The 16,898-nt window shown below is 35.9% G+C and overlaps 1 protein-coding gene across 3 annotated transcripts in view; it reads right to left on the bottom strand.

The window, feature by feature from the left end:
• The window catches only part of ATP9B (ATPase phospholipid transporting 9B (putative)), a 172,249-nt gene that overhangs the window by 112,981 nt on the left and 42,370 nt on the right, over nucleotides 1–16,898 (bottom strand). For all 3 annotated transcript variants that reach the window (XM_074829700.1, XM_074829710.1, XM_074829720.1), the window contains 2 exons: nucleotides 16,681–16,739; nucleotides 8,603–8,654 (listed from right to left, as the gene is read on the bottom strand). In XM_074829700.1, coding sequence (XP_074685801.1) covers nucleotides 8,603–8,654; nucleotides 16,681–16,739 — 111 coding nt within the window. The remainder of the gene's footprint in view (nucleotides 1–8,602; nucleotides 8,655–16,680; nucleotides 16,740–16,898) is intronic.

Below are 16,898 nucleotides of genomic sequence, written 5' to 3'. Positions count from 1 at the left end.
TTGAGGATCATTTCTAAATTTTTAGTGAGACAACTTTAAAATTACTACAAGATCACTCCTCATTAAACCTTATAATAAAGATGAGGACCATCAAGAGACATTTTCCAATTGTTTAAAAGAATTATCAAGTTAATGTTAACAGCTTGCCTAGAAAAGCCTTCAGGTAAGAAAAGAAAAAAAAATTAATTAAACAATCTAAGAAAAGAAAAAGGTGACAGTATCTTTAAAAAAACATAATGCATGGCATCGATCTTATGAACAGATACTTTATGGGAAACATATTATAAATTGCTTCTACACAAGGAATTCTTGAACCTAACTTCTGCAAGAGCAATTAGTCCTTTATTTTCAAAGACTTCAACATCATATCCATGGTCTATCAGTTATAAATATGCATATAGTTTGTTTTCCTAGCTTGTCTTGCCTCCGAGATCTGCTTTAAGGATTCTCACCTTCATCTTTTCTAAGCCGTTTACCAAAATTGGGGGAATTGTTTGGGATTTCAAGATGTTCAGATTTCTACTGCAGCTGAGCCACTAAATGCCCAGAAATTCTGGAGAAATGCATTATAACTGGAGAAGAAGAACCAGCACATTTATGCCTAACACAATACACAGCCTCCTTACAGATCAACTTGTTTAACTCTTGCTAGTCTAGGATTTTTTTTAGTATGAAAAATAAATAGTAAAATATTTCTTTGTTACTGCTTATTTTGCTACAAATCTAATGAAACACATGCATTGTGCTAGTCACCCAAGTATGCACACAAAATAATTAGAGAATGAAATATATGACCATGTCTTCTAATAACATTTTACTGCATGATTTTACATCAATAACAAAGAGAGGGCAATACTATTAGGAGCTTAATGCCTGCCAAGACCTCTTCCTTCCACCACATAACACTCATACTGACTATATCTTAAACAAGTAGCTGATCACATAGAATCAGTATTACTCAGTGGCTTAGAGTAGATACCAAAACATTTCTAGCCCGAGTTAAATCAAATGATAAAAACAGAATAGGAACTGAAGTATAGAAACAGATTAAAGTAGTTTGGACAGATTGTTGGCAGCTACTCATGCCCTGAAGATAAACTTTTATCTGGCCGTATGTGCAAAACTTAACTCTAGTCATTTATCATTCTCTATAGCAATAGATTTTCAAAGCATTTTAGTTCCCAGACAGGTAGGTTTTATAACGCTTGTTTTCTAAACGTAACAGAAAATTCCAGAATGTGTGACAAATACGACTCCTTCAGCCTTATTATTCTGCAGCAGTTGGTTTTATAAAGAGATAAAAAGTGACATCACTTGTGCAACTGAATTCCAAATTGACATTTTTCCTCTGGTTTGATTTTCAAATATCTGAAGTTCCAGAACAGGCTGGGGCCCAGACAATTAAGTTGTTTGTAGAACAGTTATTCCTAACTATCCAGAGTAAATAGATACTACTTGAATCACCTTTATTTTATTTACTTGCAGTGAGTTTGGGATTTTGTATTAAGACGCAAATGTTCTACTAATACTTGCATTTTCAGATCTACAGAAGTAGACCTTTTAAACAAGTAAAACATATTTGCAAGTACAATGCTCTCTTTCTATAGAGAAATGCTTAAGAATTCATTATTTTCAAAATAACTCTTTTCTTTGACTAGTGGACTTTGTTTGAGAAGGTAGACTCTGGAATAAACCTTTACTAGTTTACTCAGAGCTCCTTCCAACAGAAAATCAAGCTATATGAATGATGACTTAGCCTGCACTTGCATTGCATAGTTTATGCCAGTAAAATGGTCAAAATTATTAAAAACCAGCACATCTGAGGCAGTTATATTGCTACAGAAATTGCTACAAAGCCTCAAAAGAAAAGTAGATTTTCCTGTTTTATTCCCACATTTCAGTCATACCATTGTTGTTAAAGTAATTACAAATGAAGAACCCTGAAAACTCTGAACTACGAATTTTAATACAAGTGGGATTGCTCTTTTTGTTACAATTATGAAAGATATACACATTTGCAACAAGTAATTTATGCCTGAGTAAATATACCATTTTTAAGGAGTTTCATAAGTGAAATTGAAGAAATTGATCTATGCAATGGGTGACGTCCAGAGTGACCTTGACAAGCTGGAGAAGCTGGGCTGAGAAGAACCTCAAAGTTCAACAAGAAACAGTGCAAAATCCTGCACCTGACAAGGAACACACCAGTATATGCTGGGGGCCACCCAGCAGGAAGGGAGCTTGGCAGGAAAGAACCTGGGAATCACCAGGTTGAGCATGAACCAGCAACATGCCCTTGCAGCAGAGAAGGCTACTGGTATCCTGGGCTGCATGAGGCAAAGTATTGCCAGCAGGCTGAGGGAAGTGCTCCTTCCCCTCTGCTCAGCACTGGTGAGGTCACCTCTGGAGTCCTGTGCCTAGTTCTGGGCTCCCCAGTACAAGAGAGATAGGGGCATACTGGAGAGAGTCCAACAAAGGGCCACGAAGATGACGGACTACAGCATCTCATGAGGGAAGTAGAAGGGAGCTGGGACTGCTCAGCCTGGAGAAGACAAGGCTCAGGGGGGATCCTGTTAATGTCTATAAATACCTGGAGGGAGAGTGTAAAGACAGACCCAGGCTCTTTTCAGTGGTGCCCAGTGATGAGAGGCAATGGGCACAGACTGAAACACAGGAGGTTCCTTCTGAACATCAGGAAACAAGAATTATTATTTTTTAACTGTAAGGATAACTGAGCACTGGCACAGCTTGCCCAGAGAAGCCATGGAATTTCCCTTCTTGGAGATATTCAAAAGCTGTCAGGACATGGTCCTGGGCAACCAGCTCTAGGTGGCCCTGCTTGAGCACGGGTGTTGGACCAGATATCTGGAGATCCCTTCCAATCTCAACCATTCTGTGATTCTGAGATACCATATAAAGTACTCACATAGGTAAGACCAAAACAATTTAATGCAGGCCTGAAAAATACCTGATGTAACAATTGTGCAACTGGCATTACCTTAAAAGTAATTAAAGGTTCTTCACAATCAAAGGAATGTGAGAATTTGTTATTGATTTCCTGTTTCCCTATTGCTTTCATTGCACAGCTGTAGTGATACACATACAGTATTTTGGAATGTCCACACCAGTAAATTACTATATACTGGATTTAAAGACATACAACAACAAAATTGTTTTATGATGATGACTTGTGCGTGACAGCATGCTTGACAGCAGTGGAACTGATCAGCTAGTCAGAGTTGCTCTCTCTAGAGTATCATCTCTAACAATATATAAAACACCCATTTTTTGCCAATTTGGTAGCTGCCAAGGAGTCTACAGCAGCTGATGTATTAAAATGCATTTGTGGACCTTATTTTACTAGACCTTTACAGTTTTTACAAACTTTTACAAGTTTGTTAGAAGAGGAGTATCTTAATGCAGTACTCTGCCTCTTGGGAAAACTACTTTTTTCCAGAAGCAGTGGCTGTTATGCTACCTAGAATCAAGTGTCTGCCAAAAATTCTAACTCTGTGCAAAAGACAGATGTACAAGGTTCAAATAGCAGAGTCAGGTAAGTTGAAGTAGACCAGTAAAAGCACTTCCACTCTACCCCTTGGAAGTTCAGTTTCTACCACGAAAGGCTGAAGAGAAAACCCAGCTCTACTTTCCATACCATCACAAAGCATTATCTGTGATGAGGGGGACCTCAGGAACAAAAAGAACAGTTTAACTAAGATTAATCAATTCTTATCCTCCTGAAAAGCTACTAACAAAAACCAGTATCATAACAGTGTGGTGATTAGTCTGTCACAAGCCTATATAGTTAGCAGTAGTACAGAATACAAACAATTCTTGGGTCTTCCAGCTGCAGAGGCTTTAGCCCTATTTCCATGTACAATACTATTCTGCCATGCTATCTTTCTCCCAGTAACTTTCAACTTGTGGCCAATTTCAATCAAGTATGGCAGACCAAACATCACAAGGATATGAAATTCCTTGAATTTTTCTGAAAAACAAAATGAAAGACCCACATGAACAAAAGAAAAGCCAAGCCGTTAGCTCCAGCAGTCATCTGCTCTAGGACCTTAGCTCAGAACCAGCCACTGCATATGCCAGCTTTTGTTCCATTAATAATGAGAATCTGAGGTTACTGGAGGTAGATAATGGAAAGGTTCAAAGAAAAAAAATTAAGCTTCATTCATTCTTTTTGACACTGTAGCCACCTTATCAAATTTGTGTTCCCCTCAGAATTTCACATTTGAAAGTTAACAGAGCACAAATATTCCAGAGATACTAAGTCCTATTAAGACATGGACCAGATTTTCATAAAGGACCAGTTCCAGTTCTCATCAGAACACTTTTGTGTGTTGGCATAGGAATAGCTGACCTGGATCAGAAGCCAGTCACTGAACCAAGGCACCAACAGCACCAGGCACCACCAAGGTGAAGGACAAGGATTTTAGCTTAGAGAAGGAAAGAGTTTAAGCTTAGAGGAGGAAGGAGTTTATCCTTGAAATTTTTCTTGTCTTTGTTACAAACACAGTATCTTTGATAATATTCCTATAATGTTGAAGTCATTAACACCTGCTTCAGTTGGCAGTTCCTGTGGACAATTATAAAGTTATACAGTGATGTCTGGAATGCCCTGTCTAGCTTTTGATCTATGATTGATATAGCATGTAGGACAAATAAAATGTAGAGAGCATGCCAAGCAATTTTTTTTAAAAAAACCTAAAAACTATGTTAAAGGCCACTTAGGATCTAGCTTAATTTCAGTTAGGGAGCTTTCCGCTGGTATAACACAGATCTTGCCTACATTTGCATAACAGCTTTCCACTAAGGTAGTCAGTTGGTTTTGGCATGATGCCTGCTTATACACCAAATGAAAATAACCTTTAAACCATCTTTTGCAGCCACATCAGCATAAACATTTCTTTTAACCTGGTGGAAGGCTGATAAATGGGACAAATCTTCCAAGTTGCTTGTCATCTCTGCCATATGTGATGAGCAAAATCAAGATTCAGCCTTAATCTTCCCCCTCCCCTTTTTAAATATATATAAAACCAAGATACTATTCCAGAATTTTGTTGCTCTTAATTTTTTTTTTTATTTTGGAAGCCAGTGAAGATCTTGTAGAAACCTCTGTTATATGGGGAGCCTGACAACAGCAAAGAATTCATATCTGAGGAGTGATTTCTACCTGCTCCATCCCCCCCAGGAAGTAATCCTAACTCTAAACTCAAACAGCCATCTAGCTGCCTCCATTCATGAAAGAGAGGAATATCAATGTCACAGGCTCAAACATGAATACAAAGACCCACCTACATTAGTCTTTAGACGAACTTTTCTAAAAGTCCAATTAAAAAAAAACACCCCTATGAATCTTAGAAATTAGATACATGTACACAATTAGCATCAAGTCATCATATCAGACTAGATAAAAGACAATGTATATGATAAAGTAAAAAGACATCTAATAAGAATTCAGTTTTACAAAATAAGCTCGATTAACTGAAATTCAGCCTCTGCTATGTAGAGTAAAAAGTATCCTAAAAAAGTCAACATTCCTAAAAGTACATTTGGGGGATGGGTGGGAAGTAGAAGGGGAGCAAAACAAGCACATGCCACTGTCTGGTTTCTTCCATGGTACCACACTTGCATAAAAAGAAACAAGAAGAAGTTTTAGGCTGAACCTTGTAAACCACCCACTTATAACTAACAGCTTCTTTTTTGACTGAAGATATAGGATACTGCAGTGCTACAGACTACACTAATATGTAGTGTAAATATTGAATTTGGAAAATAGTACTTTGCCCCAAAAGAAGCTTACACGGTGGATTGGATTTTAAGATTAGTTACTATAAATCTATAAAGAATAGAGTTTGAACAAGTTATAGTTAAACTGTTTTATTGCACAGAAGATAAAATAAAATTACATATAGAATATAAAACCATGCAAAAACTAATGTGTTTTACAAAGTACTTAAAGTGTCAACTATAAATTAAACCATAAATCAGTCAAAACTGCAACATCCAGGAAGAAACAATTACCGATGTAAGTGTTCAGTCTTTAGTCAAAAAACAATTACTGCCATATGCTTGAAGTTCAGGGGATTATTTTTTTTGGTGTTTGTTTGTTTGGTTTGTTTTTAAAGTGCAACATCAATATAACTAGATAACCTGTTGCATGCTTATAGAAGGTGCATTTTCAACGTTAAAAATCACATTCCATGTGTAGCAGAAGTGTATATAAGTAATTTATATCAGAATTCTGGGAAGATTTCACTCAATCTGCTCTTTTACTCACTTTACATTATAATGAACATTTACATAGTAGGTACACAGTTCTTTCAAAGTCTCACAAGCCTTTTTTTAATATCAATTATGGAAAGTCTACTGTTACAACATAAACTTTTAAAGTAAGTTGCTTTATTTCCTAGATAACAAATTAATTCAGCCTCTTACAGGAAAATTTTAATTATGACATTCTAAGAAAGCTGAATGAAGTAGACTTAAACACTGAACACTGAAGTAGACTTGATGAATTTTACTTTCTAATATGGTTTTCTTCACCCATTTCTGACATAGGGATTCACCCTGTTCCCCTCCCTCCATATGTATCTTCACAAAGAGATAGTTTAACTTTTATTAACTATGGTACTTCAAGATTTACTATTCATATATATTCCAATCAAGACACAAAGGTATCCTGTGCAGATGCATTTCTGGCCTGTATTGTTCATTGACAACCATCCTTCAACTAATAGTACTACAGGGAACAGAGACTACACAGTGCCTTATAACCTCACAAACAGAATCCAGGAATTTAAGAATTAACAGGGAGGAAAACATGTTATAGTGCAGATATGCAAACTGCATAATTTAAGAACTTGTTTTGTGGCAAACTAGGCAACTGTCTCATCTTGTTCATTTATTCCAGCAGTGACAATGCATCTGATGTCAACTGCTGTAAGGATCCTAATTAAGGACACCAAGCTAGCTCTCACCAGATGAACAGTTCTTGATGCTCCTACAACAGCAAACACCGCACAATGTTACATATTGAGTTCCCTACACATTTCTACTGTGCAAACATCACTTAAAGAAATTACAACTGATACATACCCCTGCTGGGGTGGATGACGATTCCTTCCAAATGCCTGAATATGTAACACCTAATCCAACACAGCTACTGAAGGCTAGGAGAATTTTGGATCAACACACATTGACCTTCTACCTCTTACATGTTGCATGCAAGTAGCCTAAAGTAATTCTTCTACAGGTGCAGAAGTCCTCCTATTTTCAACTTTTCTAGGAGCTGTGATTTCAGCTGAAACAGTTTTTGGGTCAGTAGGAAAAGATGACATTGCGAGTAGTCCAAAAAAACATTATCAATTCTTTTAAAATCATGCTGGATCCAAGAGATTTGAGTTGTCAGAGCATTATGCATTTTAATAAAATGCAGTACTGTGGGAGGGAATAAAAAGAAAAACCCATGCATCCTGAACCAGAGGGTGGTTAACCAAGGTGGAGATTATATACAGACTATTAGGAAATTTTGTCAGTCCAGACCAGTTATAGATGATCTAGTGCATCTAATCAGCATTTCAAAGTCATTAGCAAGACACAGTAACTATACAGTAATTTCTTCTTCTTTCAGCAAATATATAGCTCTAGTAGTATTCTGTAGGCTATCGGAAATATTTGTCTTCTCTTACAAATGATCTCTGCAAATTTAGCCTTTTATCTGAAATATATGATAGAACTCCAGTGCCACAGTGAAATACCAAGTGCTACTAATACAGGGTCTACCAATATTAGCTTCATGAAATTTAGTGCTGTCTGACAAATATCAGACATTTCTTCAGGATCTGAAGAGAAATGGTAATATAAAGGAGGGAAACTCATTTGAGTTATATGGGGGGCATCCAATAGCAATTTCTAAACTTTAATCAAAACAGCTATAATTTATAGGGCTCCTATAAAGGAGATATTTGTTTCTCAAAGATTAAGAGTACTCCCCTATCACCATGTGAAGAGAAAGAGCTAAGGAGAAGTACTTTTCTTTCTCACACTCAATTTTTTTTGACTGACCAAAAAGGCAGTTTTATATCTAAGTAAAAAACTTCAGTTATTTCAAGTTTTTAGATTATAATAGATATTTTTCAGTTATTTTAATCACATATTAGTAGGTTCAGGCTTCAGTTCTTTTCAATTTAATAAATGAAATACAGATGATATTTAAACGTGTGTTGGAAGATAATGATTAGTTGTAAATAATTTAAAATAATGTCAAGTCATATGAAACAAGTACAGTCTTTTAAATATAAAGTAGTCTTAATATTTGCTTTACCTAAACATTTTGTTATAACAAGTCATAAAATCATTTATTTAGAGGAATATACCTATAAAGGTCTCATGTTCACAGTAGGATTTCTCCTGTTTTACAGTCCAAGCATACTGTATTTCTCACATATGGACACTCTCCCATTAATCTGACTAAGGTAGATCTCCTACCATCAATCTATTTGAGCACTTCAAACTGGCCACAATGCACAATCTAAAATTTTACTGCAATCACAAATTTATCACGTAACCAATGTGAATTATCAAAACATACCAGTTTTTTCCGATGTTCTGAGAAACACCATGTCAGATGGGATTCGTTGATTCTGAGAAGAGGGGAAAAAAAAAAAAGGTGTTTTTTTTTTTAAGTAGGAAAAAAGTTAATTCCAATCAAATGTCCAGTAAGATCTATCACTAAAAGGTCACACTTGGATTGAAACTCAATTAAAATAGGATTTCTCACAGTACTTTACATTCAGCATTTGCAATTCAGAAATCAATATTTTCGAAAAATTATACAATAAGCAAACAACAGCTAATCCTTTCAGATGCTCTTTATAAGTGAATCATAAATACCTGAAGAACTACAAGAGATTTACACTTTCTTGACTGAAAACAGTAGTTCGAGAATATAAATATCTAATTGAAATATTTTAAAGAATAATTTCATTGAGCAAAACTGACACTCAGCATATATAATAGAAAACACAGTGAAATTTAAAACATCTGTCTTGGCACACAAGTTGCAAACATTACGTATACCAAGTATTCTCCTCTCTCCCAATGCACACAAACATACACAGAGGAAACAGAAAGTCAGGGAACAGCATTTTCCTATTTCACATATCTATAAACCACCTCTTTACAAAGAGAAAAATGAATAGAATTTCTTCTTCAGTATCTAAGGCACAGAGCCATATGCACAGTCAGATGCATCTGCATACCTGTTTCATTTCCCCTTCAAGCACTGAACTATCTGTATCAAATCACATTCTCAATTTTTTGTTGACCACAGAAAGGCCAATCTAAGATTTCACAGAAAGGGCAAAACGAACAATACCACCCTCCCCCCCACACACTGTCTGCTACATGCCTACCCAAATCCTTAGTTATCCCACCACTTGTTCACAAGGCATCTACCAGCACCAGTTACACACTGCCAGCATAGAGTTTAAGCATGAAAAATGGGGGGGAAGTACAAAAAAACATGTCAAAACCTTAAAGAAGTAAAGGACTGGAACGGAAAAAAGTGACATACTAAATTGACAGGGACCAGAGTGAACAGTGGACAGAGCAATGAGAAAAGATACTTGCAGAAAGAAAATTGCAGTTTCTTCCATTACAACTTATGTCCAGTATGTCACATGCTGTACTGTTTGATACTGAAGCTAAACACAAAGATTCCTTTGCATTTCATTTGCAGACTACGTTTAACCAATTAAGAAATCTCAGTGGGTTATTAGCAATGGCTTTACTAGTTTCATGCTAAAAAATATTTCTTAATATTCATTTCAGATTACCTATTAAGAGGATATAACGCACAAATTATTTTCACATAGAAAGTACTTCCATTTGAGAATAAATTTCAGGTTTTCCTGGTATACTTGGTTGATACTGCCTTGAAAGCCACTGCATACCTAAGGCTCATCTTTTATTTTTTAAGAGCTCGACTGTCTGTTTGAATGGGAAAGAAAATAAATGTAGCTGACAAAGCCCACCACATGGCATACACAAAACTCATAGATTTCTGCCTTAAAAACCTGACAATTTACTCAACATAAAAAGTTAAGAAGCGTGTTCAGTATATGAGCATTTCAAAGTTACATAATTATTCCCTATTTCATACTTCAATTATAATCAAACTGCAAAATTAATACAGCACTAATAATTCAATTGTGGCTCTATTTTGCACACAAGCTACCAGCTATAGAAAACTGGTTAGCTATTTTATACAGAAGGAACAGCAGTGAAGATAGGGTCAAGCTAACCTGAAAACTTCACTTCAAGACATTACCATCTCATGTACTGAACAATGCATACAGAATCCTGTGTGTAAATTTTATAAGGGTAATCCTAGTCACAATACTTTGATTCACTGTATCAAAGTGGAAGATAGGAATTCTATGAGTTATTACAAAGATGTTAACAATCAAAGAAAAATATAATGGGTTCAAAATTATGTGACATTCAAGTGCATTCAGCATGTAGCAGCTCTGAACGTGCTTATCCCAACAGGAATCTAGGCAGTAGCCCAGACCACAGCATCATCAAACATTCAAAAACCTCCTAGAAAGATCAACACAAAACACAGAGGGGTATTTTTGTTCATTTGAGTCAGGTCAGTCCTCCATCTCAACGTTTAAGGATGCAACACTGCTATGAACAGAAAAAAGCCCAGCACACTCAAACCGGTTTGATTTGAAACCAGACACATAGTTTCCCATTTTTAACCCTCCATCTTTTTTTGAAGGCAGCACTTCCCCTTTATCACTGCATGTCAAAAGAAAAGCCTTAGAAGTATGTACACTCACGGAACCCTCCAACAAAACAGCTCAAAATCCATCTATCAAGGTTATTGAAACACTGCTTTGTATAACACTTAGTGTGTGGGACCTTCAAAATACTATGCCTGACTAATCATACAAATCAGTTCAGACAGTGAAAAAATTCACAATGTATCACTCATAATGGAGAATACGTGTGCATTTACACCAGACACCACCACTGAAGCTGATGCTTTTTCCCATATATAATGCTGTACTCTAACATTTGCCTCAGTTCTTGAGAAGCCACACTCATATAGCAAGAATGTTTCTGACCACAAAACATCCTGGATAGGCAAAATTTTCCATTACTCCAAAGAAACTTTCTGGAGATCATCATGCAGCCACAACAGTGCCATTCGGAATAGTGTGATCTGAATAGATCTGTCAGAGTCAACTGCTGTTGGATATAATATAATCCATAACTGGATTCTACATTATATAGGCTCAGCTTCAAAATAAGATGATGTAAACTCTTACAGTCTCTGGGAGGCAGGTACCTTTTGCCACTCCCTGTTACATACTCTCAAGGACATTGATTCAGAAGTGGGACTGGAAGCAACTGCAACTGTATTCTCTATTGATGGAAAGTTCAGTATAGAGGGGCCAGGAAGGGCTACAGAGATAGCACTATCTCAAGCAAACAAGATGCTTGGAGAACAAGCAAGTTTGGAAACACTAGATAACAGATGCATGTTCTGGTTTACCTAAAAATCCTATGCAGTTAGCAAAAATGCCTCCTCATACCTTAAAATTATGCATTTTCATGCATGCATACTTCTTGATTTGCAGCAATTTCCATTTATTTGTAAAAGCCCAAAGAGTTAAAAATTCATGTGCTTGTCTGTATGTCAACACTATTCACCTTGAAGAGGCTGCTCACCTACAACTGCAGCTAGTACAGCATTTTTTGGAATCTTGCCTTGTAACAGAAAATAATTCAAGATGTAGTGAAATTTATTACCTATCATGAGCCCAGACTCAACCAGGAATATCTCATATTCAGACTTGGAAAAAGATGCAGTAAAAACAATAACCATATTATTATGCACCTTTTAGAGGAAAGAAAAAAAAAGAGGAAAGGGAAAATGCAACTTCAAAATTAAATAAATCTTTCCTTAAATGACAATAACAATTAAGCAGCTATCCAGTCTTCATATAGATTAACTATACATTTTTGCAGCTTCCCTGCCAACTCTGACATAAATCCATTACACAAGTTTCAGGTTACTGGCTTCATGCCTACAAACTTCCAATTACTTGTAAACAAGCTAAAACACTTGAACACCACCAGAAAATTTTGCAAAAATAACAGTCAAGTGATCTAATACTAAATTAAATAGAAGTTCTAATAATCTGAATAAGGTAACAGGTTTTTACAAATCATTACCAACTTTCACAGAGAAGGCATGTTTCACATTCAGTAAATGAAACATTCACCTGGTACTTGCTATCCAAGATTCAAGTCTTTATGCCTGACAAAATCAGGCAGAATCATGGAATATCTTAACTTGGAAGGGATCCATAAAGATCAAATCCAACTCGCTGCTCCTCACAGAACTACCTAAAACTAAACCATTTGACTAGGAGCATTGCCCAGATGCTCCTTGAACTCTGACAGGCTTAGTACTGGACTAATTCCCTGAAGAACCTTTTCCTAATGTCCAACCTGAACTTCCCCTGATGCAGCTTCATTCCATTTCCTCATGTCCTATCGCTGGTCACCGGATAGAGGAGATTAGCACCTCCCCCCGATGTCCCCCCTTGAGGAAGTTGCACGCTGATCAAATTAGTCAAGTGAGCATTTTACATTTTAATAGAAAAAATGCATCTTGATTTTATGTCTTTTTAATGTGTTCTCTCTGCTTGCTTTTGTTTCCTGTAAAATAATGTAAGCTTTTCTGCATTAATATATCTGAATGTATGTTTCCATGTAGGGAAGGCTAGAGACTGTCTTGTCTTTACTTTCTCCCTCAGGAAAAACAAAACAAAACAAAACCACAACAGTATTTAAGATTGACATCTCATTTTTCATCAGGTTTCCCATATTTTGGAAGTGGGCAGAAAGGTACTACAGGAATACTAGATAACAAAAACCATTGTCACTATTACTGCTGACACTGGAGAGCAAAGATCCCCCTGCAAAGATGTACCTAGTCACTATAAAAGAGTGACTACACAGAAACAGATGGCAAGTATGCTACAAAAAAATCTTTAACACCTCATTATGGAGAAAATTAAATTCTGTTGTACATTGCCACAGACAAACAGCAGCAATATGTCAATCATGTTAGCCCTCTCATGTCATATTTATCAAAGTGGAACAAGTTAAAATGACAACACATACAACTTCAAGCATTCAGAAACCCATGAAGAAACTATGTAATCTCAATTACCACAGAGATGAAGCTAGAAATGTTTATTGATATACACTGAAATTTGAATATAGAAGTCATGAAAATGACTTGAATACATTGTTTTGCTTAAGTCTGGGCAGAATTAGAGCTCCAGGAAAGGAGGGCTTCCATTTCTCTCAGTATTTGTCTATGCTGCAGACTTACAGATTCATTCCTAGAGATCAAAGTATGGCAAGACAACGGTCAGCACAAGGTAAGTACTTCCCCAGCTTCTGGGTTCCCATGGCTAACGCCATTCAGGAATACCAGACAGACCGGAAAATAAGAAAACCCACAAACAACACCTGTATTTCCCTGCAACACAGGCTACAACATTCACTTGAAAAATACAACTGCTAACATCTTTCAAATTACTTTTTCATTTTTCTCATGTTATTATAATGAAATTGTTATTTACATAAGCTTCTCCAGCTCCCTAGTCAGTCTCCCAATTCCCCTACAACTGCCCATAGCTACAGACCCTCAGAATTTTGCATTTACTGTCCTTTCTTCTCCATTCATGTGGAATGAACCATGTACTTTTTTCACTGACTAAAATATTCCTGCTTACTTCTGAGTTATAAACGGAATAGGGACTTCCCAGCTGTCTTCTTGCATCTGCATGCTGTGCAATACTGCATGGTAGCATTAACTGCAATCCTTACAAATATTGGATTAATTTCACTTTACACCTGAAATTAAGAAAAAACAATTGTGTCCCTTTACAGCTCCAAGACGCGCTCTCAGAGTTTTCAGATAAAGCATTACTGTTTCGCATGTTTTAAAACACTATTATGTATTGTTATTATTAAATGTTATGTGTTATTCTTAATAATTAACTGTGTTATGAACTTTTTATGCCCCCTTCACATCTCCAAAATGTATTCCAAACTGTCAATAAACTACTTGTCTAAACAACAATTTCTGAACTCTTTAACTCATCCCTTCTATTTAGGAACACTATGCACACCTGTGCTCCCACAGGAAACTAAAAATGTATCTAACACAAACCAAGGAGAACATCTAGGAAGTAGCAAGTCCATTCAAGGCAGGGGACAGTTTTTCAGCTAACTTATAAAAATGTCTTTTAGCTTTTGAAAACAGGCAATATTTTCTTCTATTCAGGCCTCTTCCTGCCTTAGCATTAGTGCATTACAAAATTTTCAGTTGAAACAATAGATATATTACTTGGAACTAAACTGTTTTAAGCACACTGCAGTCACACAGAACTGCTTTGAAATTAATCAGGCCTATTCAAAAAAAAAAAGACAATAATCAGAGAATACTCAAGTTTTAAATATAGAAAAGCCTTTCACTTAAGCTAGTATTTGTGATGCAGTCACTAGTTAACATATGGATCTTCAGCTCAAATGAGTCATTAATTTCACTGCAGAAGTGCTGTTGATGCATCTTCCAGTCAAATACAATGTTAACTTGTTCCTTTGCTATTAGAGTAAGCAATTGAACATTTCACTCCCGACTGGTTCTTTGGCTTAAGAGCCATACTCTGAAACTGAAAACTGCTTGCTCCAAGAAAATACACTTCTCAACAGAACCAGAAAACATTTAATTTCATTAGTCTGAAGGCACCCCCAGCTAGGCCAGAAAGGAAAAAAGCTCTGCTGGAGCAGAAGGGAGCTTGAAGCTGAAAGACATCATTCAAACTATTATATGCATTTTACTGAGATACCCAAGTAAAATCTTCATCAAAAAGTACTCTACTCATTATTTCCCTAAATCCTTAAACACTACTTTTTTTCATTAGAAACTTCAGGTACTCACAACATATGATCTGTGAGTTGCTGCAAATAATGCTGAAATAGATGCTAATGACCTACCTCATACAAGACAGATTGATCCCCAAAGTAATTCCAGTTTTCCAAATTCTAGCATAATTCGAATGATGGTTCTCAGTAAATTTCAGGGAAAGCAGATTACTTATGTAGCCACTAGAGTCTTCCCTACACTATAGTAATTGATTCCAGGTTTAGAGATTAAGGCAGCCCTAAAAAATTTCCTAATAAAAAAATCAAAGCAAGTATCTCATTCTCGGTCTCCTAGAAGATCTCAAATAGGTGCAGGTGAGCAGCTGCAAGGTGACTCCACCTGCACTCTTAGGTAGCAAGGCGTAAGGCAAAACAGATGTAAAGGCCAGACATATTAGTACTAATCTTGTCTACCCTAGTATATGCTGCTCAGAGTGGCCCAAGAAGATATCAGGTACAGATAGCAGACAAAAGAAAAAAAAGGCAAGAAATAGTACAAACTACATGAACATAGATACAGTTTAAGCTGAGAGCAGAAAACTAAATGAGACTTGGGTGTATTGTTCTTTCTTTGGACTATAGAAAAAACAGAAAGGAAGGAAACAGAAGTTTTCTAAAACACAGAGAAGAGGGGTTTCTTATTGAAAAAATAAAATAATCTGCCCACTAACAACTTATGAGTTCTCCAAATTCTCCAAGTAAAAGGAGAGGTGTTAACAAATAAGAAAGCACAAAATGTATCAGGAGGGCATATTTGCTGAAGGATGTTCTTTTATCAGAAGTAATTTACTCCACTAAATAGGAATAAAACCACCAAGTTTAGAAAAGTCTAGTTGCTGACTAGGTTCCACTAAGGATTATTCTGCTAAGCTGTAACTTGCCATACAACACTTCAAACAAAGCTGTAGATACAAGCTTCAAGTTGAGGTGACTCCTTCCAGCATCTCCATGGATTAGCTCTCTAATACAAAGCATGATGGGAATCACTTGCTGGCACCCAGAAAGTGAGTCACCTTTCCAGAATAAACTTAAGTAAAAATAGTTTCCTCTGACAAGGAAATCAAGCTGATTTTCAAGGTCACAGTAATTTCTCAGTACCTCAGAAAACCAACTGAAATAAGCAACACTGTCTTTATTATAATACTAACATAGAGACAAAAGTTGTTCACAGCTCTCACCATTTATAATCAAACTGGAAAGCTTTTTTGCCTTTTAAAAATATATAAACTTTAATATTATTTATTATATACATATTATAATTATATATACTTCTCTATATATAAAAATATAACTTATCCTTGAAGGCTTCAGACATAGAAAAACACTGATTTGAGCATCAGAAGGTATCAGTAATCAGACAGCTTAGAACATCCACCACAGCACAAGCCAGAGAATTTAATTCAGTAATTGTATTCCCTTCACTAGATAAATTTAAGCATATACCAAGTCATAGAATATAAATGCTTATTCAATTAAGTTTATAATTAATTCAAAAATAGACTTCCTTGAAGATTTTCAAATAAGACTTGAACTGAAACACTAGCTAGTTAGTACTTCACAGATAAGTACCTTGATATACTTTTCTTCAGAAGATAATTAGCATGTAAATAATCTTTAGTCTCTAAAATATATTTAAAAAGTATCAACCTTTTCCACTATGATGAGGTCTCCAACTTGTATGTCTGAACTCTTAACTTGCACTTTACCTTAAAAAAAAGAAGAAATGTAGTCAACTTAGGCAGACATTAATAAAGAGTCACAAGAATATAAACCCTAGAATGCAATTTATACTTGAAGATGTTACTATTTGGTGAAAATGTTATAATTTATACAAAATGGATCTCTGATAAACACAATAAATAGAT

Source organism: Strix aluco, chromosome 1 (assembly GCF_031877795.1).
Source record: "Strix aluco isolate bStrAlu1 chromosome 1, bStrAlu1.hap1, whole genome shotgun sequence".
In the NCBI taxonomy this organism is placed as follows: Eukaryota; Metazoa; Chordata; class Aves; order Strigiformes; family Strigidae; genus Strix; species Strix aluco.
Note: the sequence above shows the minus strand (reverse complement) of the source record. Positions and strands in the feature narration are given on the sequence as shown.